The following is a 24,488-nucleotide window of genomic DNA, read 5'->3' on the forward strand; positions in this document are numbered from 1 at the left end:
GCAGGGTCAAAAAAGTTTAAGTTTAAGATATTTTAAATGAGCTAGCTAACCAACGGTCTTTCTGAAGGAAATAGTCTGACCTTCTCCATCAATGTTAATTCTATGAACTTTTTATTAACTTTACTATGAATTTCTAACAGGGCTGTTTTCAACTACAATATGAATATCAAACTATGAACTTGAATATTGTATAAACATTATAAATAACAGGGGTACACTTTCACTTTCTTTATTTTTGAAACCTCACAAAAACACATTTACACGTGAGTGTGTGATACTGCAGGTACTTAAACGTTACCTTGCTCCCACTGATGGACGAACCCTTGGAATCAGAGGAAGAGGCAGCGCGTCAAACACGGGGCACACGGAGGGGGGGGGCGCGCAACTCTCCCAACCTCAAATCAGGGACACTTTCGCTGACGGGGGGCTGCTGGCGGGCGACGCGGGGAGTGCTAGTACAACCTTTTTTTTTCTTTGCAGCGCCAGCCTCACTGCTCATTTTAACAGATAGGGCCGCTCCGCTCGGGCCACCCCCGCACCACCGCGCGCACTCGTCTGATGCGTCGCAACTTCACAACAACCGGGAGTTTTTTGCCAAGTTTTCGGTTTGTTTCGAAAAGTGTAACTACACTTTGGACCGCCGACGCACGCTACACATGTTCGATCGCGCTGTTACGCCAACACTTCCGGTGGACGCTTCTTCGTTGGTGTTCAGCGGTTTCTATTTCCGGTCGGCGCCGGCGGACTGAGAATCGAAACAAGGAATCGAATTTTAAACTTTTGAACGATACCGGGTAAATCGCAAAGCTAGTTCCGATTACATTCGATTCTCGATTCTCGATACCCAACCCTAGACAAGACAGAACTTTTTTTAGATTTCCGATAAAAAAAAGAGACCCAAACACTTAATTGCTGATTGACTAAACAGATTTTTGGATTTAGCTATTGGCCCACGTCTATTCAGCTTAGTCCACGACGGCAGGAAAAGGAGATTAAGCTTGAATTAAAAACACGCATTCAAGAACTCTCAATGCAACAAAATCAGCAACAAATCAGCTCTTTCAACGTGATTCCAATCAAAAGGAAGCTACTATTTAAAACTTAAATCCACACAGCTAATGTGCAGCTCAGTCTAATCTACTGTAACGAGAGGTTAGAGCAGAGGAGCAAGTCAATTAGGTACAGCGGCTTCTCCACTCCCTTCCTGCCAGAGACGTCCCTGCACGCAGCCTTCGCACACAGAAACAAACACACACACTTGAATCTGCACATCTCTGATTCCTCACACACCCTCGGCGGCGAGGTAGGCTCTCGGCTGACAAATGAACAAGACGTCCAGACACATCTGATATATGTTGGACACAAGCCACCAGTGAGTCAGTCACTTGAGCCGGAGGAGAGAGCCTTTCCCACAGAAACTGCTCCTTCGGGGGGGGGGGGAGAGAGAGAGAGACCCACCGTTCTTCCTCTCCTGCAGAGGGCGGGGCACCGGTCCGGGATGAAGGGTCAGCTCCTGGAGCTCGCAGGTCACCGCCTCGCTCTGGGGGCTCGGGACCAAGCCTAGCGCCGCGGCGACCTCCATGCTAGCAGGATCTAGCGGCTCCCCTTCGGGCGGGTGTATCGTAGCCAGGGTGACGGAGATACCTGTAGCAAAAAAACAGGGCAAGAAGAAGGCATGGAATCAGTACCTCAGTACAGGTACTAGATATATTACAATCCACATGCATTGGTTTTGGGTTGTTGTTGTTTTTGATCCAACATCTACCTTTGGGTGCATCCCGGACGCTGGACTTAAGCACCGACACAGAGGTTGACATTTAATTATCTGACAGGTAAGCAGCTTACGATGTATCTGTGGAGGACAAACTCTCGCAGTGTGGTGTTTGTCCCTGATGCAAAGTAGCAAAACATCGGCTCATCACAAATCGATAACGTCTTACGGACCCCAGGAGGTATTTTCATTGGGTTTTAAAATTGAGCAATAGATTTATGTGTGGCCCCAACACGCCCGAGGCAGTGTGGAGTCAGGGAAGAAAAACTTGGCTTTTTCCCTTTTCCTAGCAAGGCCCCTCCCACTCCTTGCATATGCTCCATTCTCCAATAAAGGACATGCTTTATCACTTCCTTTTGTAAAACAGTGTTATGTCTTCAGGGAGATACAAAATAAAACTTTAGAGAAAGGATATCTTGGGGCATTTTACAGGCTGCCACAAGTCTAGGAACCGCTCCCGGGACACGGAGTGCTGCCATTAGATCAGCCATTAGAATTTGCATGTTTGGGTTTTTACAACTGTTGCTGTGGCCGCTGCTTCAGAAAACCAGGGCCCTGCTTATGGATTGTTTTTCTTAACAACATCAGAGCCATTTCCACATGTTTAAACGGTGCAACAATCCCCCCCCCCCCTCAGAGCTGTAGAATTTTCAATAAAAAGAAGGCAATTAAGGACGTGCATCTAGAAATCAACGGAAGTCCTCATTGGGGACCACTTCGGTTGAGTATAAAGTTGAAACGGGGCTCATTGTGCAGACTAACTCAAGTCTGAAGCCGGCGAGGGAAATAGAGTGTTTCCATGGCGATGGTCACACAGCAGCACATTTCACAGTACACAAACACCAGAATATAGACAGCAATCGACCAAACCCGTCGTCACGAATACAGGCACAGGAGTAAAGACGCTTAGCTTGAAATGATGACATCATTCCCAGATCAATAACGTCATCTTCCAATACGTAAACTGATCAATTAAACTCCGATCAGGTTGTGTTGGTTTCAAACTTGAATTTTAATAACTAAATATCTGTTTTACATAGCTTTTGCAAAATAGGCCCGATAACATCCAGACATGTCGCTTCCTCATGTCAGGAAAGAAAGTGTTAGTGACGATATTAACAAGAGTCCCTTTTCTAAATGACAGCGACCGAACCAATGGAAATGAAATTCAGCTCATCATTTTAATGTGCTTTTACTGCGCTGACATGTCAAAATAGCTTCTTTGATAGAGTTCCAATATTCATTCTGCATTACATTAATATGACACCAAATGCGTAAACCCTTTGACATCTGTGTCCATGCAGTCTGAGCCAGAATGTGTTATGGATAAATAACAATACAAACTGGTTAAGCATAGAGGGGAACTAAGGTCTCAGCTTTTATATTCATTATGTATTTTCATAAACTCGCTACCAAGTAACGTGAAGAGAAGGTTTTGATGACTTATTTGTACCTGCTTTGAACGGATTTCCCTGATTTACTGCAGAAAGCCAGGTGTTACTCTTAAAAAACACACCTACGTACAGACCAGGCCCAGCAACTAGGGCGGAACATTGCTAATGGTTATTTTCAAAAGGCAGGCCTGCTGCCGGGTTGTGTGTGCTGAGCTCTTTCTGCAAATATGTGTTTTAGAGTCATGCAACCCTGAAAAAAGACATTTATTTTTCATTGAACATTTTTCAAATGTCTGAAGAATATGCAAATTACAGTTTGAGAAATTGTCATTTCAAAATATATCCAAAGTTGTACTGTATTGACACAATTTGATGCTCAGTGTTACATAAAGGGCAAAAGAAGTATTACGGTTCATTACCCAGCCTCCTCCCAACTAATGACGATATAAGTTGTCTATGGATTTGAGAGAATTTGTACAGAATGAGGAAGATCTTGATAGATTATAAAGACAAGATGGTGATGTCAAAACAAATATCCTATTGAACAACGCGTCACTCAAATCCTTCATCGGCCTCCCTTGGTACCTGAGATACTTTTCAACTGGACGGCCAATGAACACATCCTAAAAGTATGCAGCAAGTTCTGAAACTAGGCCTACATTTCAGCTTAATTAGGAGGATTAAAACCCTGAAATAACATGTCGCAAATGTTAATGAACCAAAACAAGTCCAGTTGAGGGAGGCACAAGCCTTTCTACTCCTACGCGTTACTACTGGAACAGGGAGGAAATACCATGACGGGGAAATTCAGTGGCACTTAAATCCCTGCATTAGATTAAGGAGTAAGTCAGTGAGTGGAGACAGCTGCACAAAAACATTTCTGCAGAGAAACGAGGCAAGCCAGAACCTTGTCTAGCACTGGTAACTATGCATTGCTCGCAACGCCATCGGGACTGTATGCATATTGACGGTTTCGTCTAGAGTGATTTGTCAGCAAGAAATTGTTTGCAGGGGGATCGAGTCATGTGATCTCAGCACTACACATCACTTTGAGGTGCAGAATGTTCCCGTCTTCATGAAGCAAAATCAATTTTATGCATTTATATATAAACGCATTCGGATACCCTGAGATACATCCACTATATTGACACATACATTTCTTAATTTTTTTCTCTCTCCCTTTTTTTTTCTTCCTGTGCCGATGTGAGGGTTTTGGGACAGAGGATGTCGCATGTGTACAGACTGTAAAGCCTTCTGAGGCAAATTTGTCATTTGCAATTTTGGTCTCTCAAAATAAAATAATATTAATTTGAAATACATATTGAATTGAAATACAACTCTGATCACACCGAGGCCGAGGCGATGGTGTCAAATTAAAAAGTAGGAAAAAAATGTTGTCTCATCCTTACTTTCCCAGCAGAGGGCTGCTGTTCAAACATGCACTGGTACACCCCAGCATTCCTCTGTACCTGTCCCCACTGGTTTTTCAGATATACATCTTGGTTTCACAGATAACCAGTGTCTTGACACCCCCACCCGACCCGACCCCACCCCCCGTAGAAGGGAAGCTACCACAAAGAAGTACAATCAACAAAGGTGATGGGGAAACCGGTCATGGAGCCCCACCTCGGCCTGCTGCTTACCTGGATCACTGAATACTGAATGAGGGGGTTCGCACCTCACCAGGACGCAGCCTTGGACGCTTCTGTTGAAGAAAACAACAATAAAGAAAATTGTAAATAGAGAATAACTGATACTTCTGCCTGCAAAAATGTGCTCTCCATTCTTTATTCAACGGAATGTGACGTTGAATGGAAGTTTTAGGATCAGAGTAACCCACGGGGTGTGAAGAAAGAGACCCCTGTTGAGTAAATGAGATCAACGACAACATGTAAATCGGGGGCGAGACGAATCCACGTTGCAGGTGGCCCATTCCACGGATGTCACGGAGCGAAGCCTGCTGCTGTCACCGTCCAAAACACAGACAAGCTAGCCAAGCTAGCGTTAGCTTGTCCGAGTGGGAGTTAACCTGAACAGTCAAAAGCCAAGTCAAAGTGCGGCCACTATTTCAAATTGCACGCAAACGGCACAGCGAGCACGACAGCACTGTTGGTACCGGGTTACATCCGCAATCTCTTCGGCATCCCCGTTGACCGCAGAGCAGTCAAGACACACCAAGTTAGCTAGCTACCGTTAGCATGCTATGTCTGACAAGCACAAGCGCTACAACCAGCCAGCGGCTAGCTAATGTTAGCTAATCCCGGGGCGCCACCTAGCTAATGTAACGTTGTGTTATTCACGCTTACTTTTCATGGTCGCGACTTTTGCCGTTGTGTCCGTGGGGGTAAACGGCGTTGGCGTGGCACTTCGGAATCACAAAGGAAAGTTTAACCGGAAAACCCTCCTCTCCGTGGGAAGCAGAGACCCACTTCCTTCACCTCACAACAACAACAGCAGCAGCAGCAGCCTGTTCACTGTGACTCTGTTGAAACGATAGGTGATGCAGTTGCGTCACGGCCGCCGATATAAGAGCCAACACTGTCCCTCTGTCTGTGACGGGATGTGTTTAACATGACGGAAAAGAAAAGTGTAGATATGTGCAACGCTGTATGTACATTTATGAACCAACGTTACACGCAATCACGGCTTAGTGGAGACTCGAGAGGTCTCGGTCTCCACCCAGTGTGGAACTTTGTGTACTTCAGGAGCCGCGTGGACATCTCGACAAAAGTAAAGGCGGTGCCCTTGATTTCTATTTTGCATTTACATCGTTTTGTGGTCCAAACTTATCTGACACATATCTGACAATATTATAGATAATACATAATGTGAAATTTAGTTCAATAATTTGTGTTTGTTACCATTCAGGATAAACACTGATAAGCTCCCTGTGAGTCCTTATCTCCTTCTTGACTACAATGGAGAGGTCTTCCTTCGGAGCAACATGGTGGTGGTCAGAAGTTTACAAATTTCCCTTTGACGTCCAGAACTGCAAAGTGACTTTCAAGTCCATTGTACACTCATGTGAGCCCTAAACCCTGTGTTCCTTATTCCTAATCGATGTTAAGGTGTTCTCGTCACTGTTTGAGTTTGAATGTGTATGTTTCAATGTCACCTGAACACAAATACCATGCAATCCTTCCTGAACATGCGAGGAAAGTTTAAAGGTTACTTTTTTAAATCTCCCAAAACAGCTACCAATCTGAAGCTTCAAAATTCGGCTGACAGCAAAAGGAATATGGACTGGTCTCTTGATAAGATGACCCAGTCCAGTCCATCTCCTGCAACAACATCATATTGCTGGTCTCACATGTCAACAGCCTTTAAGTTATTTAGTCAACTCGACAACAAGCCCATGACAATACATTTTGAGAAATGTAAAGGTGAACCAAAGGTGAACCATCACGGTTCCAACACGCCTCTGGGTCTTAACTCCACCAGAGCTTTTAGCACCTTGCATTATGTATCTAATATATAAGTTAGCTATACATTGACCCTCAACCGGTCGAGGCCTATACTAAAGGTATTCATTCCTTCTATAACTGACAAGTTAAATGGTGTCGGTAATTCACACAAAAACGTAAATTCAAACTTAAAACAATGTGCTTCTTTTCACAACTCCTCTTAAAAAAGTTCCGTGCTAAAATTTAGTTTACCTTAAACCATTTTTCCTATCATTCACTCACACCTAAATGTTCAATGATAAGCTGTACAGCATTCGGTTTTTTCGGATCTGATCATTTAAACCTCAATAAAGGCCATCACAGTGTAGGCCTACTCAGGATAAAAGTGACCTTTAACTTTGGTGATGAAAAGCAATGCACTAGACAGCTCTGCAGAGACCTTTTCTTCATCAACACACAAGTCTACAGGATAAAGTAAATTCAAATCAAATTTAAATCAAATTATCTCATTTAAACTTAATCAACTAGATTCACAATGTAACTACCGAACATGGCACAACTTCTAGATTCTACATTAAAAACATACAGCGTGTGTTGACTTAAAGGTTTAATATGAAAAACGAAGCAAGGTATTATTTTGCATGTCTAAGTGGTCCATGCGATGAAGATGAGGGTGAGGAACAGTGACACGGTGGTGATGTAGAAAAGGAAAAATGCTCTGTTGATTCTCGTGGCCAAGAGGTCGGACTTCCCTCCGTCCCGTGTCCAGATGAGGTGCAGATTCAAAGTGTTCTGCAACTCCTTCAGCTGCTCTGAGATCAGCAGCAACGTGTCACTCTCTCGGGCCTGAACGCTGTTGTTAACCTGCAAGCACCAGGAGTCACTGAGTCAGAATTATGATTCACCTCATAAGACAATACATTTTTTAAATCTAAAACCCAGTTTTGACCACCTATTTTGTGATAATGATGTTTCATTGGAACAGACTTGGTCTTTACCTCTTGAACCATCGGCAGCAATTCAGTGTGTTTCTCACCACCTGACGCTTTGCAGCTACTCAAGCAGCAGGTTTCTCTTTTCTCCTCTGAAAGATGGGTTTTCATAGGAAATATGATTAACAATAAGGCTGCATATGAAAAGCACATGGATTGTGTTTTTTTTAATCACATTCCTGTGACCAAATGCAAGAGAGAAAACATCCGTAGTCATCAGTCAATGACAGTAGCAAAAAAATGTCATCAGATTTGGGTTATATAAGAAAATAGCTGTTCTATGAAATTAGCTTTCAAGGCCCAGTTGCGTCCCACCTGTGATGAAGGTATCCTGCTTGTTCTCCCTAAGCCGGAGCGTCTCCTTGGAGGCACAGTCCTTCTCCATGAAATATGTGACCAAGATCGTCTCCAGCAGGCTGAGCAGCATCAGAGCAAAAATCACGATGCAGTAGGTGGCTGATCGGAGGAAAACAAACAATAACTGCCGTTTTTGTTTTGTTGAGCTCTTGACCCCTCGATGCGTTGACAATGCCCTGCAAGCGTGTGGTCTCTACCTATGAGGGGAGTCTTGTTGGACATGGAGGGCAGGATGTCATTGAGGATGAGGAGCAGGATGGAGATGGCCAGCAGGATGGTGACTTTGAAGCCCAGCTTCTCTCCCCGGCGGTCCTCGATGAAGAAGGAGGCGAGGTCCAGAATCAGGAAGAACAGGATGGGCAACAAGAAGTTGGTGACGTGGAGGAGTGGCCTCCTCTTCATGGTGCACTAGGAAAGATAAGTGCAAAGGTCAGACAAGATCGGCGGGGTCAAAATTATTTTACTTGTGTAAACTCATTTGTTTATTATAAACATTATAAAAATTATTATAAATAAAAAAAAGAGAAGTAACACAAAGTATATACATTTTTATTAACCAAATATACTTCATATTGTCATAGTCAATTGACATAGTAAAAATCTATAAATACTTTGGCTTACTTCTCTCGGTATGTAAATCAGAACGACATCAATTCCACACAAACAAAGTCATAGCGCCACCTAGTGGCAACATCAAGTTACATGTTTTTTACTTTACACCCTGCTCCTCGCACATTAATCAGATCCCTCTGCAATGTTGTCAGAAAAGACCTAAGACCTTGATATTATTAAAGACAAAGTTTGCAAAGTTAGCGACATCTAACTGATCCACGGACAGGTTGTCTGATGGTGCGATGGTGGCGCATGGAGTAGTGTGACGTGCTGGTAGATGCAAGGTTGGTGGCTCAAGTCCCAGCTGCCCCATGTGCCATGCCGAAGTGTCCCTGAGACCCTATTTAATAAACCTTGAATCTCCTTTTTCGATTACCAGAAACACCTTTATACATAAAGCTAAAGTTATAGTTTCCTGGCCTTCAGAAATCGAGGTTAAATCGAGACATGGTTAACTGCATCGTGTTTACGACTTGATGAAGTAAAAGTCAAAAGTATCCAGAGACAAAACTAGCTCTACCGCCAAAACAAGAGTGTAATATTATGTAACCTGTGTATATACATAAATACATACAGTGTATATGAGGTATTCCCACTGTCTGTCGTCGGTGGTGAAATTTTGACTGGTGACGGTCAGCTGGAGGAACTCCCACTCTCCCTGAGTCCTTATCACCTCTCGGGAAAACTGGGTGGCCCGAGACGAGTTGGAGAACGGAAAGACACGGATCTCATCAACTGAGGAGAGGGGGAGAAAGTCCGAGTGAAAGGACGTTGTGGGAGGAAGGCAGATTCCGCCCCCCCCCCCCCCACGCCCCTCCTGTCCTGAGCCGCACGGTCGCACGCGCACGCGCACTCACCGCAGTGCACGGCGGAGCCGATGGAGATGTTGCATCTCTGTATGTCGAAGGGGAACTTGTGGACGTCCATTTCACAAGTGCTGACCACCTTCATTTCCTCCTCAGAGGAGACGGTCCCGTCGTAGGACACGTACATGTACGGATTCTGAGGGGATTCATCCTTCTGCGTCCTGAGAGAGACACACACACACACACACTGAAATTTCTTCCATGTTATGCTTGTAAGAACTTAAAACCACAAGGTATTTCCCATCAATCATTAACTGAAGGAATAAAAGATGGAGCTCCTCCTGTCACCACCCAAAGATAATGTGTTTGCTGATTTATTGTATTGCTCGTCACAATAGTATAAAAGCTGCTGTGTTTTTAAGAGACACCTCCCATTCTCCACCAAACCTTTGCTTTTCCCTTTGTCTCTCTCTTCTCCAGTTACACATGTGTAGTCCATCAAATCCATTTCTCTTTCAGGTGCCCTTTCATTTCTTTTTTTTTCAGATGACCATTGGCAGTTTCCGCCTCACCTCTAAAAGGATTACTTTGTGATGAAATGTCAGCGTTTTAGCTTAGCTTAGCATGAAGGCCACAATGGGGGTAGCAGCTGCAATTTGAAATGAACAATGTTGATGCTGGTTTTGCACATATCTATTAATAAACCACAGTCGGACATCAGTGTGTGCTGCTGGCTCACATTTCATAGATGAAGAGGTCTGGTTTCCAGAGCATTTCCTTAGGAATCGAAATCTGAGTGATTCCACAAAACTGAGCTGGGTCCCATGAGATGCGTTCATTGTTCCACTTCTGCATTAAATGGAAGGTCAATTAACAGAAAAATGACAGACGGTGAGCTGTTGATGACAACTGGAGAGTCACCATTTAAAAAAATTCAAACTCACCATGATTACCCAGATAAAAGGACTAAAGGTTTGCGTTTTCTCAATCTGGGAATAAACAGACTCTGGTTAATGAACTGCTTAAACTTAAACAACATAAACAACATGAATCAGGAGAATGATACACAAACACGGTAAAGCGGCACTGACTACAGCCAGGAGGGCAAAGAGGATGATGTCCAGCTGCACCACCGTGGGGCGTTTGTGGTCCAGAACGGGTCGGGTCATTTTGAACACGCTGTTGTCTCGGGTGAAGTTCAGGTACTCCACTACATCCTGGTAGCTGCACACCTTCTGAGAGGACGACCCATCTGTGTCTAAAACGTCTTTTAGAAGAACTTTTATGAGAACATCACCACATTATTAAGCAATGATATTCTGAGCATTTTTTTGCTTGATTTTTCTTCTTTTGCATTTAACAAAAAATACATGTATTTCCATTATATTCTAAGCTTGTGGACACAGAACACAATTGACTAATATTCTCTGTACATTCATCAGATCATAAATGCCCTGATAAGAGGAAGGCTTCCTCTTTTAAATGAAGCACTATTGTGAAAACATTAAAAGAATAAACAGCAGCGTTAAGGCAGTCAAATCCAAAGAGGTTTTGGCTTTGACTTTGACCATTCGGGGTCATATTCTCAAACACAACCAGAAATAATGTCCAAGTGTCAAACACATGAACACCATCAAGAATGCTCGCAGCACAAATTCTTACCTGTGAAGATGATCAGGAGGAGAAAAGCCAGGTGCATCATGTCTGCTGCTGTGCGTGTGTGTGCGTGTGTGTGTGTGTGTGCGTCCCTTCTGCAAGACAAGACCTGAATCTGTGACTTCAACCGACCAGAGCTTCGCTAAATGAATGAAGGAGCACTTCCTGCGGTGAGAAACCCCTCCCAAGTCGGACAACAAGAGCTGACATTGAATTGGTTAGCGGGCTTTGGTTTGTCTCACATGTGAGATTGATGGAACCAAATAATAAACCTGAGGAAAAGGCAGGTGGAGAGGATTCATCCATCTGAAAGGACATATAATGTCATCTCGTTTGACACTGAACAGATAAAAAAAAACAGACGTTTACATCACACGAGAAAGTGGAATTCAATTAAAGCAAAACTTGATCACCAAACAACGTGGTAATGACATTGTGGTAAGGGCAACGAGTAAAAAAAACAGATTTATTGTGTGTCTATAAACTCTCTGTTTGGACAGCATGTGACTTTGCTGGTGCAGTTTTCAGTTTTTATAGAAGGGTTTTTTATAGAATGGTTTTGGCCTAAATTATATCCATATGAAACATTTATCTTGTTTAATATCATGGTTCATTTATTTGCTTGTTAAAAGCTTATCAAATGTTTCCTATGGAGAGCCAGGGTTTGCCACAGCAAAGAAGATACTTTTGTGCTGGAAAACAGTGAATATAATTTATGTAAAAGGAAAAAATAATTACAAAACAAATATGTCAAATGCAAATAAGGCAAGAAGAAATATTTTCAGTTCATAGGGGATCACAAGGTATTTATACTGATGGCAGAATTACAAATTGAGCTCTGTGGTGGTAAAAAAAGATTGTATCAAGCGGCAGAAGAATTTCATCAAGTTGACCCTGTTTCCTCTTGAGTAAAATTAAATGCATCTGAGGAATTTATTTGGAGGCTGAAATGAAAAAAGAAGGATTCTGAGCTTTTTTCCCTTAAAAGGCGTTTCGCTCGGGCACGATCAACCTCATTGAAAAGACCTCTCATGTGCTGCAGAACTTGCAGATCCAACCACTTCAAACTCTGAGGACAAACAGCATTGCTGTCAGATAGTGCTGCGAAATAGTTCTATACGAGTTGTTGTTTCTTAATAGGATCATATTGTGATGAAATCGTGTATCGAGATATCGTGAGACGTGGTTAAATGAATAAACTCACATTCCTCATAACATCTGTGGTTTTGGACTTAAGAACTTCATTCAGTGAGAAAATACCAAGTACTCAGATCCACCTTCACCAGGTGCACAGTTGCTTTGGGTTTGCTTTTGGGCGGTGGTGCATGAACATTTTTCTTACTCCAAAGTGGGTCGTGACAGTGAATGTATATAGTTTTAAATTTGATAAATTATCACCAAAGTTAAAGTTGACCCTTATCCTGAGTACACTGTGGTGGCCTTTAAATGATCAGATCCCCTTCCACATTGTAGGTGCTTGTGATTCTATAAAAGCAGTATCATACCCCTTCTATAGTTTAAAGAAAACCAAGTCAAATTGACCTCTATTAGGGCATGAATATAGGGTGACAGGTTGCAAAGCTGCAAACAAATATTTACAGAGCACTATACCTGTCTCCGAACTAGCAAACTGCAATACCCTTTTTTCTTTTCTCCCTTTCCCATTAACATTTCTCCACAGAGCAGATGGGTCCAACGTCAACTCTTTAACACCTCGGAGTGCTTATTTAGCTTTGAAGTCAACGAAATAGTAAAGGATACACTGACAAGCACAACCAGGAGAAAATGACCTGCAAAAGGTTTGCAGGTGCAATTGCAGTGAAAGAGAGTTCTACCAAATACTGACTCGGCGCGGTGAATACTAATGCAACCAGAAGATGTCTGGGTACTATACTATGCACGTTGAGTTGATCAATTAAGTCTATTTGTGTTGCAGTTTGTAACAGTCCAAAATGGGAAACGGTCCAATGGGATAAAAACCTGTGCAAAGCACTGTATATAGACACCGTATCAATCTCATTCTTTGGATAAAGCAGTGTAAATATCGTATCTTTTATGACCCACTTGTGACACACAAGCAGTCTGAGCTTTTAATTGTTGCCTGATTAAAAGGATGAGACAGGACACTAAGATAAATTTATTTTTCTTTAATGTGGGTTCTTTATTTCCCCCGACTGCACTCCTGGAGCACAGCCTTAATGGGTCAAATTAAGAAAATACTTTGGAACAGTGTCCACAAATAACAGTGTGCTTTTCTTTAAACAGCATAATATAGCAAAACATACAAAACAACAGTAGCGACTCTCTCCTGTTTAAACAGAGACAAAGAACATGTACATCGGCCTCGTACCAAACTACTGTCGTTCCTTCAAAAGAAAACACTGAACTCACTTGGCGCCGGAGTGCACGGCTCCATACACGTGCAAACCCCAATCCACGGCAGCTTGTATCTCCCCTCTAAACGAGACAGTAGCACATAACCCAGGAACACTCGGTGAACAGTTAATTACTCACAATTTACATGGTAAGTCAGGGTTATTATTAGACAAACACTTACGCTGACCCGCTGAACAAACACTTCTAGAGCAGTGCCGATGCTAGCTTGCAATAGTCTGTTGTTGTAAGTAGCCGCCAGGTCCCGTTCTACAAATCCCGCGTGAACTGTGTTCCCTGCACTTAAAGTGGCAGTACGCCCGCACGTTAAGCAGCGCGAAAACCCTCCTGCCCCCACTTCACCCGGCTACATTCTCCCCTGCTACGAGTCAACGTCCCCGGTGACCTCCTGCCCCTCTATGCTTCCCTGAAGCTTTGAAGTGTAGAGGACCATACCAGCTAAGAGCTCGGAGAGTGTATCAGGACTAAAAGACAACGCATGGCAAGATGATCTAGGCAAGTTAAATGGGTTTTGGTGTAACCCGGCCGTTTTCCTCTCACTTCTGCGCAGTTGAGGGGTGAGCATGTCAACGTCAACATTTCCATCGTTCCCTTTCCTTGGCGTAGGCCCCGGCCTCACCGCCAAACCCTCAACCTGTGAACTGGGTTCCTCCAACATGAGTTCAGGACAGGGTCCTGATTTCTCCTCCACATTGTGATCAGTTGGTTCACGCCTTTCCGGTGGGAGCAGATCCCAACCATCAGCCACATTATCCAGTTGACTCTCCAATCCCTCGGTCAGGCCCAGGTTATCACCTTCCGGAGTTGCCGCACCTTTAGATGCTGGAAAATACACCTTCTCTACCACTACAAACTCAGGAACAGGAATCTCGGACTCTGGACTTGCAATGAGTTCATCCCCCAGAGCCACTGCCTGATGGCGACGTCTCGGTGCTGGTGGAGGTGCCACACATGGTTGCAAGTTGGACCTATGCACCCTCTTCACCGGTCCTCCCTCCAGTGTCTCCACCGTATATGTGCTACCTTGGATATCCACAACTTTGTACACAGTGGGGCCCCAAGAGTCCTGGATCTTATTCCTTCCTGGTGGTCGGTGGCGGAGATAGACCAGTTGTCCCACCTCGACCGGTGGGCAGTACACCTTCTCCTGTTGGTGAGCGACCCTCTCTGCAGCCTTTCGCTCAGCACACTCCCTTGCTCTCTCACATGCATCCCGGAGACGCTCTTGGTGTACAGCTAACCAGTCAGTTTGGTCGTGCTTCACCTCTACTTGCCCTAACAGTGCGTCAACGGGAAGGTGCGGGAGAACACCAAACAGTAAAAAATATGGTGGGTAACCTGTAGTCGAGTGTGGGGTGACATTATATGCGTACACAAGCTCGGGCAGGTGTTCAGGCCAACGTCGCTTCTTTTCAGGGGGAAGTGAGCGCAGAAGGTCGTGCAGGGTCCTATTAAACCTCTCACACTGTGGGTTGCCTTGGGGATGGTAAGGTGTTGTTCGTGTTTTCTTCACCCCGTACAACTTGCACAGTTCAGCAATCACTGCGCTTTCAAAGTTTCTTCCCTGATCGGAGTGTAGCCGCTCAGGCACACCATACTTCATGAACCATTCTTTCAGAATTACCTTAGCGGTGGTATCTGCTTTCTGGTCTCGCGTAGCAAAAGCCTGGCTGAATTTGGTGAACACATCAGTCATCACAAGTACATTCTCCCGACCGTCTGTGGCACGTTCCAGTGTGGTGTAGTCCATTGCAACAACCTCCAGGGGACGAGTAGCCAAAAATGGAATGTGGGGTGCTTGAATTTTTGGCTGGGGCATTTTTGTCAAAACACACCTCTGACATCTCTTCACCCACTGCTCTACATCCCCATGCATGCCCACCCAAAAACATCTCTGTCTCAGCAGAGCCAATGTCCGTTCAATGCCCTGATGCCCCATCTGGTCGTGCACACTTTTAAGAACTTGCTCTTTGAGCGAGGTCGGCAACAAAAGCTGTTCAACCTTTCCAGCATGGACATCTTCAATAACACGGTACAGGAGTCCATCCTTTTCACTGATCCGTGACCACTGTTTCAGCAAAGAGCGAACCGTCTTAGATAAACCCTTTCTCTCATGGAAAGTAGGTTTCTTCCGTCTGCTCCAACACACTCTCACTACACTTAGTGTCGGGTCTGAAGCTTGAAACTTCTGTAGTTCTGTGTTAGAATATCCTGGCAAGGTTGGTGTGTTATTCTGAGCTAGCTCACATGTTGCTAACTCACTTGCCTCAGATGCATATTGCCGCCTGACCCTACCACACTCAATCCCCGCCGCAATTAAATCCAGGCCCAGAGCTGTCCCTGTCCTAAGTGAGTTGCATATGGCCACACACCCATCATACTCTGCATCCTCACTCTCAGGCTCTGGCTCATCGACTGCTGGTTTCCGGGAGAGTGCATCAGCCGCAGAATTGCACCTACCCGGGCGATACTTCACTTCGAAATCAAATACAGCAAGCTGAGCAACCCACCGCTGTTGAATAGCCCCTAAATTGGCAGTAGAGAGATGGCACAAGGGGTTATTGTCTGTAATGATTGTGAATTTGGATCCCAGAAGATAACTCCGAAACTTTTCAGTGACTGCCCACTTTAGAGCAAGGAGCTCCAATTTCATACTGCTGTAATTTTGGTCATTCCTCTCAGCCCCTCTAAGCCTCCGGCTTGCATAAGCAATGACTTTTCGCTTCCCCCCCTGCTCCTGGTACAGGACTGCACCTAGACCTTGAATACTAGCATCCGTCTCTAGAACAAAAGGGGAGTTAAAGTCTGCGTAGCCCAGTGTGGGGGCGCTGGTCAACTTCTCTTTTAAGAGTTCAAAAGCTTGTAGGCAGTGTGGCTTCCAGGCTAACTTGAACAACTCATTTTTCTTGGCATTACTGTTCTCTTTAATGCAAACATTTACAACATCGTGGAGGGGCCCTGCAATTTGGGAGAAACCCCCAATGAACCTCCTATAGTAACTGCAAAACCCTAAAAATGACCGCAGCTCTTTCACAGTACTGGGGATGGGCCATTTCTTCACTGCATCGATCTTGTCAGGGTCTGTGCCAATACCTTGAGCTGAAACTTGGTGGCCAAGAAACCTGACCTCAGGTTGGAGGAAATGGCACTTCTTCATTTTGACTTTTAGCCCCGTCTCTCTCAACCTCTTGAAAACTGTCTCTAACCTCACCAAGTGGTCCTGAAATGTTGATGAAAACACAAGCAAGTCATCCAAGTAGATCAATACAATCTGCAACACAAGATCACTCATTGTAGTCTGCATCAGGCGTTGAAAGGTTGCAGGTGCGTTACAGAGCCCAAAAGGCATCCTCAGGTACTCATAGAGCCCGAATGGTGTAGTGAAAGCAGTTTTGTTCCTATCCTTCTCGTGTACAGCAACCTGATGGTATCCACTGGCGAGGTCGATTGTCGAGAAGAACTTTGCGCCACTCAGGGCGTCTAAAGTTTCATCAATTCGGGGCAGTGGAAATGCATCACGCCTGGTCTTCAGGTTCAGCCTCCTGTAATCCACACATAGTCTTAAACTTCCATCAGACTTGCGCACCAACACAATAGGCGAGGCATAGGAGCTTGAACTTTCTTGAATCACGCCTTTTCTCAGCAGTTCAGAAATATGTTCCCTGACCTCCTTGTACTGATTAGGGGGAATGCGCCGGTACGGCTGTGAAACTGGCGTCTCGTCAACCACGGGGATTTCATGTTTCACCGTATCAGTGTATCCAAGATCTTCATCATGAATTGCAAACACATCTGCATACTTCATCAGAAGCTCTCCTAATTCCACCTGTTGTTCTAGCGTACCTCCTAGGTGTAGCTGCTTTAATAGGTTCTGTATGTCGCTGTCACCTCCATGATCATCCTTCCGGTCAATCGTCACTTCCTCGTGGTCAGCGGTGATACGCTGAAACTTTACCTCGCAGGGGTCGCCGTCCACACACTGACACTGACTGAGGACACCTAACCTCGTCTTCGGGGATAACCACACATCCTCCGGAGAGAAGTTGACCACTTGGACCGGGAACACCTGACTGTCGGCTGAAACCACTGTGGGGAACACAATCAACCCGCCAGGCAGTGGCGTAGGCCCTGGCTCAAGCAGCATGCTGGAGCCCCTACGCAGCGACTTCCTGAGCCCCCTTGCATGAACTGTAACAATAGCTGAAGCAGGTATATGCACTTTCTGTTTTCCTGCCACATGGGCTGTAGACACTTTTCCGGCAAGTTCTGCCCCCTGCATTTGATGAAAAGCGTCTCTCCAATCAGAATCCAGCACTCCCTGTAGAGCTGTGTCAAACTCTGACATTACCATCTGTCGACACCTTTTTGCAATATTCATCCCAATAATGCCAGGTGGAGATGAATCTGCTCGTTTGGTATTATCGTCTCGGATTATTAAGAATCCACACTCTGGAATGTTGAATCCCATCACCTGCACATCTAGCTCAACATAGCCTAAGTAGGGAAGAGGTAACTGATTGGCTGCTGTGATTTTAAGCCATTTAGCGGTACAATGCATATCTTCATCTTCCCCATGCAGGTGATCTCTGAAGAAGCTTTCTGTCAACGTGCTTACGTTACTACCTGTGTCCAGTAGGCACCTAAGCAGAACTCCACCAATCTGGATGTCTACCTCAGGGCATTTGCCTACAGCATGTCGTAGAAACCGTTCTTTGGTGAGGACGTCCTTTGAGCCTTTTGACTTGCCTCGCATTGCCCAGCTCATAGCAATGGAGGGTTCCTGTTTCCCTGAACCGCAGGATTAGGCTGACCAATAGGAGATCCTCCTGCGTCACGTGGTCGATTGCATTGTCTGGCCATGTGTCCAACCCCCTCGCATCGTAGACAAATCGGCTGTCCGTCATCTGTATACTTCGGCTTGATTTTAAATCGAACCTCCTTGGTTTCCCTTTCTGAACTAGTGTGGTGGGTTGTGAGATCACGGACTGCGTTGGTTAGCTCACTAATTGCTTTACCCTGCTGCGCAATTATTTTAACTACGTCCTGCAGAGTGGTGGTCAAGTCAGTCTGTGCATTACCGGCCAAATCTGTTTCTCCTGAACCCTTGTCTGGGTCACAGCACACAAGATTTCGGCTCCTCGCCACATTAGTACTGTGAGGCCGGTCTTCCAGTGTCCACATCATTGCCTCTTCTCGCACATCAAACAGGCTTAAACCCGGCTTCTCCCTAATAAGCCTGCGCAACTCACGTCGAAGGGTGGAGTCACGTACTCCTTCAATTAACTGGTCTCTAAGTGCTAGCTGTACATCACCTACAGCGTTAGGGGACTGTTGAAGGGCAGAATTGAGCAGATGTGAGAGCGCATGTGAAAAATCCCGCAAGTCTTCCCCATCTAACTGCCTGCGCGCATAGAAAGCATGTAAGAGTTGTGGTGTAGTACGTCTCTCTCTGAATGCCTCCCTCAAGTATGAAAATAGGTCACTGGGTTGCTTGACCTGTCCACCCACTCGTAACTTAACCTCCTCCAGAGCTGACCCCTTTAACTGCGAGAAGATGAAGTCCACCTGCTCCTCCCCCTGTAGGCCCCGTGCTCTCATCGTACGCTCTACCTCTTCTATGAACTCATCAACGGTGTGAATGTCTTTCCCTTGTTCCCCACTAAAAGGCGCAATTTGTTTTTCTCTTGGAATGTAAACAATTGACCTTGGTTGAACATCACCGAGGTTAGCAATACTTGACATTACAGCATCATGTTTTTTTCCCAGTTCCAAAATCTGTGCCTGCAGTTGTACCGCAAGGTTACCTCCCTGATCAGCCATGGGGACAGCTGGGTTGTCCTCATGATGGCTGGGGCCGGCCGTTGGGGCAGCCGCCCACCCTTCCTCGTCTGACATTTCAAAATGTCCCCTTCTGCAGCACGTTGACAGTCGTGATGCTTCTCAGTCCAGCAGCTTCTCAGAAGGCAACTTCCCGTGGTCCTCTCTTCACGCAGTCTACAGCAACAATGCAGCTGCCCTCGTCCGGGGGCCCTGACCACACGCCACCCTGCTGCTTCTGGGACACCTCACGGCAGTAGTCACCCTCTCTGATCCTGAATCTGGAGGCCTCTTAGCCACTACTGTTGTTTTATATGTATTATCCCTGTCCAACTATGATCTATAAATTTGACGGGGATCCCACTTCTGACACCAAAATTAGTGTTGCCTGATTAAAAGGATGAGACAGGACACTAAGATAAATTTATTTTTCTTTAATGTGGGTTCTTTATTTCCCCCGACTGCACTCCTGGAGCACAGCCTTAATGGGTCAAATTAAGAAAATACTTTGGAACAGTGTCCACAAATAACAGTGTGCTTTTCTTTAAACAGCATAATATAGCAAAACATACAAAACAACAGTAGCGACTCTCTCCTGTTTAAACAGAGACAAAGAACATGTACATCGGCCTCGTACCAAACTACTGTCGTTCCTTCAAAAGAAAACACTGAACTCACTTGGCGCCGGAGTGCACGGCTCCATACACGTGCAAACCCCAATCCACGGCAGCTTGTATCTCCCCTCTAAACGAGACAGTAGCACATAACCCAGGAACACTCGGTGAACAGTTAATTACTCACAATTTACATGGTAAGTCAGGGTTATTATTAGACAAACACTTACGCTGACCCGCTGAACAAACACTTCTAGAGCAGTGCCGATGCTAGCTTGCAATAGTCTGTTGTTGTAAGTAGCCGCCAGGTCCCGTTCTACAAATCCCGCGTGAACTGTGTTCCCTGCACTTAAAGTGGCAGTACGCCCGCACGTTAAGCAGCGCGAAAACCCTCCTGCCCCCACTTCACCCGGCTACATAATCATTAAATATTAATCAAGCTCACAAATATCTGCAGTGATTTGCAGTGATTGTGGTCATTTAATGACCATTATGAAATAGGCGCTGGCGGGCTAGTGGACGAGCACTCCTCAACCGCAAAATAAATATTGTAATTTTTAGTGTAGCTAAGTCTAAATTGTCTATCGATCTGAGATCCATTTAAAGCCACAGATTGCATGGCCCGCCTTGTGTTTGTACTGTGATTGCAAAGCCCCTATTCGATTCCATTTTAATTGACCGCAAAAACCCGCCCCCCATCAGAGCTTACTGTTACCATGGAGCTAACTAACTGCATCACCTCCTTAATATCCTCACATTTTGGAAAAAATATCCCTAAAAAGCAATGGTAGCCTGAGTATAAATTCTGTACAGTAGCCAGCCAAGCATTATATTTCTAACGCCAGGGAACGGTGAGCGAACATATGCTGCTAATATTTTTCACATAATAGGTGGTTTTATGAAAACAAAGGAAATCAGATATTGTCAAAACGCAAAGGTCAGGTCATCTGACGTTGATGTTGGAGTTTCTCTTCTTTTTGCTGTTTTTTTATACCCTGTCCGTCGATCGAGGTGTGGCCTTCGGTGGCAGAAAACCTCACCTGTGACTCCTGTGTGCTGCGCTTTGGTCCACGTGCATTTAGCTGGTCATAACAGTATGGGTCTTTGACAGGAATGCAGCTCATCGCTTTAGTCCACGTTGCTCTGTTTACATTATCTGAAGAGACACATTTATTATTAGAGAGATGATCTAAAACAGAATATTAAAGCTATGCGTTAAAAGGCAATCTTCAGAGCCTTTTTCTGTACGTGTTGTGACTACCGGCTCAGCTTCTCAACCAGTAAACCATTTTTTTGGTTCATCTGTTGTATTAACATGAATAACAATGCAGTTATATAGACTTCAACATGGAAGCAGAGTTGTCGAGGAACCGAGAGGGCTTGTTGTCGAGTTGACTAAACAACTTAAAAGGCCGTTCACGTGTGAGACACTGACCTGTAATCGCTGACAATATGATCTTGTTATTGCAGGAGATTCAAAAGGCGACTTGCATTTTCATTGAGAAACAGAAGCATTCTAAAGTCTCCCGAAAATCGACTCCTGCAACACAGTTTGCATGTTTAGTATAATGGATGAGCAAACAAAAACACAATCAAGGTAGGCTTTTATTGCATTGCATATTAAATAACAATGGAATATCTATTAATGGCAGTTGATAATACAAACAGATAAGTCCCGTAAGGCCAGTACAGAGTGTATGTGTGAGATGTGCACTTTATAAAACACACAAGAACTACATGTTTCAGAACTTTGGTGCAGAACAAACCACTTTCTGTGTCTAGTACAATAGTACAAAGTATTGCTGCCTTTCTCTCCTTTTGTCACCATTACGACAAAAACAAAACATCTTATTTTGATTCACTACTCATCTTGAGCGTTGATCCACATTGTAAAGATGACTGCTAAAAAGAGACAGGCCACCGTGACATAGAAAAGGAAGAACACCTTGTTGATTGTTTTAGTCACCAGGGTCCAGTAGCCAGGCTTCCCTTCTTCTTTTCTGCTGTTGAGGAGCAGATTCAGTGTTTTCTCCAGCCCCTTCAGCTCATGCAAGATCTTTTCCGAGCCACTGGACTCCTCCGCCAGTCGACGGCTTTCGCCCTGCGGACAGGAAAGGATTTAGTACACTGGTATCAACACGTTTTGGGACCATAAAAGATGCTACGTTGGCCATATCTGCTTTGTTCCCATTGTGATGAGAATGAAAGCCGTTGGTTCATCCTGTTTCTTTCAGGTAATTAAGGATTTGGTTTTACGGTTTCTTGCATACTTCTATTAACATTTATTCCAATGGGTTAAGTTAAAATACGTGTTTTTCTGTCTGTATTTTCTTGTTTTATTTTGGTGAACCGAACCTAAATGATCTGATCTGACCTCTCTGTCCAGCGCCAGCATTTCAGATGGAGGATCATCGGCGGACACTTCACAGATACAGCCACATCGTGCCGAGTTCTTCACCTCTGAAATTATGTGGGGTTTTTTACACAAAAATTGCAGTAGTGTATTAAAATAATGGAATGAAATCTGTCAGTTTGTGGTAAACTCAAATACAATATAATAGTACACATTTAGTTTAAGGTTGTTAGAATGTTTCTCACCTGGATCATAGTTGTGGAGGACAACCTTTCCCAGTTTGTCTCCACAGTCCTCACTCAGGCTTTGGTTTGTATCTGCCTCGTTGTCTTGAGAGTCTTTAGCCATCAGATACATCACCAAAATGGTCTCCAGGAGGCTCAGCATCATCAAACCAAACATCCCAATGCAGTAGACGGCTGAAGGGAGAAGGCATCATCGATCATGATGACAAATAACCGCATTTTGCAGCTCATGCTCATAGAAATTGAAGTCCAATAAGAACAGGCTTGTTTTTGTTTTTACCTATGAGAGGGATCCTGTCTGAGGAGGAGGGCAGAATGTCGTTGAGGATCAGTTGCATCACAGTGACGGCGAGCAGCACGGTGACCTTGAAGCCGAGCTTCTCGCCCCCGCTGTCTGAGATCAGGAAGGAGGCCAAGTCCAGACACAAGAAGAACATGATGGGGAGCAGGAAGTTGGCGATGTAGAGGACAGACCGCCGCTTCATGGTGATCTGTACAACATTTTCAGGATTAGGTTGGCTGATCTTCCACCTCAGATCCTCTTATCAGAGGAAGCTGCTGCGGCTGTTAATGCAAATGGGCCAATAGAAAGCCCACATGTCGATTAAAGTCAATACTTACTGTGTAAACAATCATGCTTTGGTTGTAGCTTAGATTGTTGACAGTTTTCTCATGGACGGTCATGTTGAGGAACAGCCACTCGTACTGGATCCGCATGACCTCACGAGACCACTCGGTGAACTTTGAAGCGTTGAGGATGGCTGCAAATTTGATTTCGTCGTCTGAGGTGGAAAATGACAGGAAGATCCGTGAGGTTTTCTCAAGTCTGGAAACGTTTTTAAGGGTCACCGGTTCACAGACTCACCGGAGTACACCGCGGACTTGAAGGAGAGGTTGCAGCTCTGGATGTCAAAGGGGAATTTGTAAACTTGCATCCTGCAGGTGCTGACCAGCATCAAGTCGTTCCTGAGTTCGATGAGACCCTGGTGTGTAACAGTGAGGTAAGGACTCGGAGGCGCCTTGTCCTTCTCTGTCCTGCGATGGAGCAAAAACAGACGCTCGCAAAAGCGTTAGGCTCAATCTTGCCACAGTATTTGGCATTTGCACAGCCAATGTGCGTTGGTGTTAGACCCAGTTTGTGAGGCATGCGTGTCAATTCAAACGTACATCTCTTCAATAGTTAGATCTGGCTTCCACAATACTTCGGTGGGAACGACAACATGTTTGAGTCCACAAAACTTGTCCTGATTCCACCGAATGTGGTCATTTCCCCAGCTCTACAGGGGAATGAAGGGATGCAGAGGTGCAAGAAGCAGAGAAGGAGGAAGGAACCATAAAGAAAGTATTAAAAAAAAAGAATTCATTCAAAATTATTTGAGTTTCTAGTCATAATAAACATCTGAGAATGATCAAAAACTCAGAGACAACTCACCATGTAGATCCAAACGTAAAGAACGAAAGTCTGGTCAATCTCCCTCTATGAGCAAATAAATGCCCTATGTGTGAAAGTCTTTTCATATCATAGCATACACAGGGCAAAACTCAGTCATCAAACATAGGACTAGGCCGCTGTTGATATAAAATGGATGTTCTCAAACGTCAGAATTTCTATAAAACACCAAAGAAGAGAAAATGAAAGCACACAGTATTTCCATTGTGGATTATGCATATAATAATAATAGATCACATTGGTGACATCAACCTACTTACAATAAATCAATTAAGATATTGTTCACTATGTTATCATATGAAATGATATAAATGAAAGTTGACATTAACTCACACACTACGCTTATATATACATCTCTACTCTTATTCAGTTTGATAGCGGGTTAGGAGATTATCCACCTGTGTCAGTACTTAAATGACTTCCCTGCGGTTTTATTTACCCATGAGGGTGTACATGACCTCACACTTGCTCCAGGGAAGTGACAATACTCAAGGTGCAACATAGAAACGGTATATCAAATGACCCATGGCCATTTACTTGATATCACACAAGAGTTGCAAGTTGCAAGAGCATCTCGGACGACACGAATCTCTGATCATAATTATTATTAATTAATTAATATT

The 24,488-nt window shown here is 44.5% G+C and overlaps 4 protein-coding genes and 2 long non-coding RNA genes across 6 annotated transcripts in view; all 6 read right to left on the reverse strand.

Annotated features, from left to right (window-relative positions):
- The window catches only part of mrtfab (myocardin related transcription factor Ab), a 30,969-nt gene extending 25,176 nt beyond the window's left edge, over positions 1-5,793 (reverse strand). The window contains exons 1-3 of the mRNA XM_037463548.2: positions 5,472-5,793; positions 4,809-4,870; positions 1,459-1,644 (exon numbers count right to left, since the gene is read on the reverse strand). Coding sequence (XP_037319445.2) covers positions 1,459-1,582 — 124 coding nt within the window. The 5' untranslated portion in view covers positions 1,583-1,644; positions 4,809-4,870; positions 5,472-5,793. The remainder of the gene's footprint in view (positions 1-1,458; positions 1,645-4,808; positions 4,871-5,471) is intronic.
- Positions 5,794-7,214: 1,421 nt separating this feature from the next.
- LOC119213111 (5-hydroxytryptamine receptor 3A-like) lies at positions 7,215-11,038 on the reverse strand. Its single transcript, XM_037464146.2, has 10 exons — positions 10,999-11,038; positions 10,428-10,588; positions 10,281-10,325; positions 10,076-10,185; positions 9,388-9,557; positions 9,105-9,265; positions 8,116-8,326; positions 7,877-8,017; positions 7,568-7,653; positions 7,215-7,433 (listed from the first exon to the last, which is right to left on the reverse strand). Exons 1-10 carry the CDS (start codon positions 11,036-11,038, stop codon positions 7,215-7,217), a joined length of 1,344 nt encoding a protein of 447 aa, XP_037320043.2.
- A 2,059-nt stretch (positions 11,039-13,097) lies between these two features.
- On the reverse strand, positions 13,098-13,648 carry LOC134107869 (uncharacterized). The gene is made up of 3 exons (XR_009942843.1): positions 13,550-13,648; positions 13,384-13,449; positions 13,098-13,300 (listed from the first exon to the last, which is right to left on the reverse strand). It is a non-coding gene; the product is annotated as an uncharacterized LOC134107869 (long non-coding RNA).
- A 2,492-nt stretch (positions 13,649-16,140) lies between these two features.
- Positions 16,141-18,590, reverse strand: LOC134107906 (uncharacterized). Its single transcript, XM_062560245.1, has 2 exons — positions 16,655-18,590; positions 16,141-16,167 (listed from the first exon to the last, which is right to left on the reverse strand). Exons 1-2 carry the CDS (start codon positions 18,149-18,151, stop codon positions 16,141-16,143), a joined length of 1,524 nt encoding a protein of 507 aa, XP_062416229.1. The 5' UTR covers positions 18,152-18,590.
- Positions 18,591-19,298: 708 nt separating this feature from the next.
- On the reverse strand, positions 19,299-20,163 carry LOC134107907 (uncharacterized). The gene is made up of 3 exons (XR_009942885.1): positions 20,048-20,163; positions 19,882-19,947; positions 19,299-19,798 (listed from the first exon to the last, which is right to left on the reverse strand). It is a non-coding gene; the product is annotated as an uncharacterized LOC134107907 (long non-coding RNA).
- A 1,260-nt stretch (positions 20,164-21,423) lies between these two features.
- On the reverse strand, positions 21,424-24,003 carry LOC119213060 (5-hydroxytryptamine receptor 3A-like). The gene is made up of 8 exons (XM_037464084.2): positions 23,848-24,003; positions 23,583-23,692; positions 23,281-23,450; positions 23,037-23,197; positions 22,696-22,906; positions 22,416-22,589; positions 22,192-22,277; positions 21,424-21,918 (listed from the first exon to the last, which is right to left on the reverse strand). Exons 1-8 carry the CDS (start codon positions 23,848-23,850, stop codon positions 21,679-21,681), a joined length of 1,155 nt encoding a protein of 384 aa, XP_037319981.2. The 5' UTR covers positions 23,851-24,003; the 3' UTR covers positions 21,424-21,678.
- Between the last annotated feature and the right edge of the window lie 485 nt (positions 24,004-24,488).

This window comes from Pungitius pungitius, chromosome 21 (assembly GCF_949316345.1).
Source record: "Pungitius pungitius chromosome 21, fPunPun2.1, whole genome shotgun sequence".
NCBI classification, from domain to species: domain Eukaryota; kingdom Metazoa; phylum Chordata; class Actinopteri; order Perciformes; family Gasterosteidae; genus Pungitius; species Pungitius pungitius.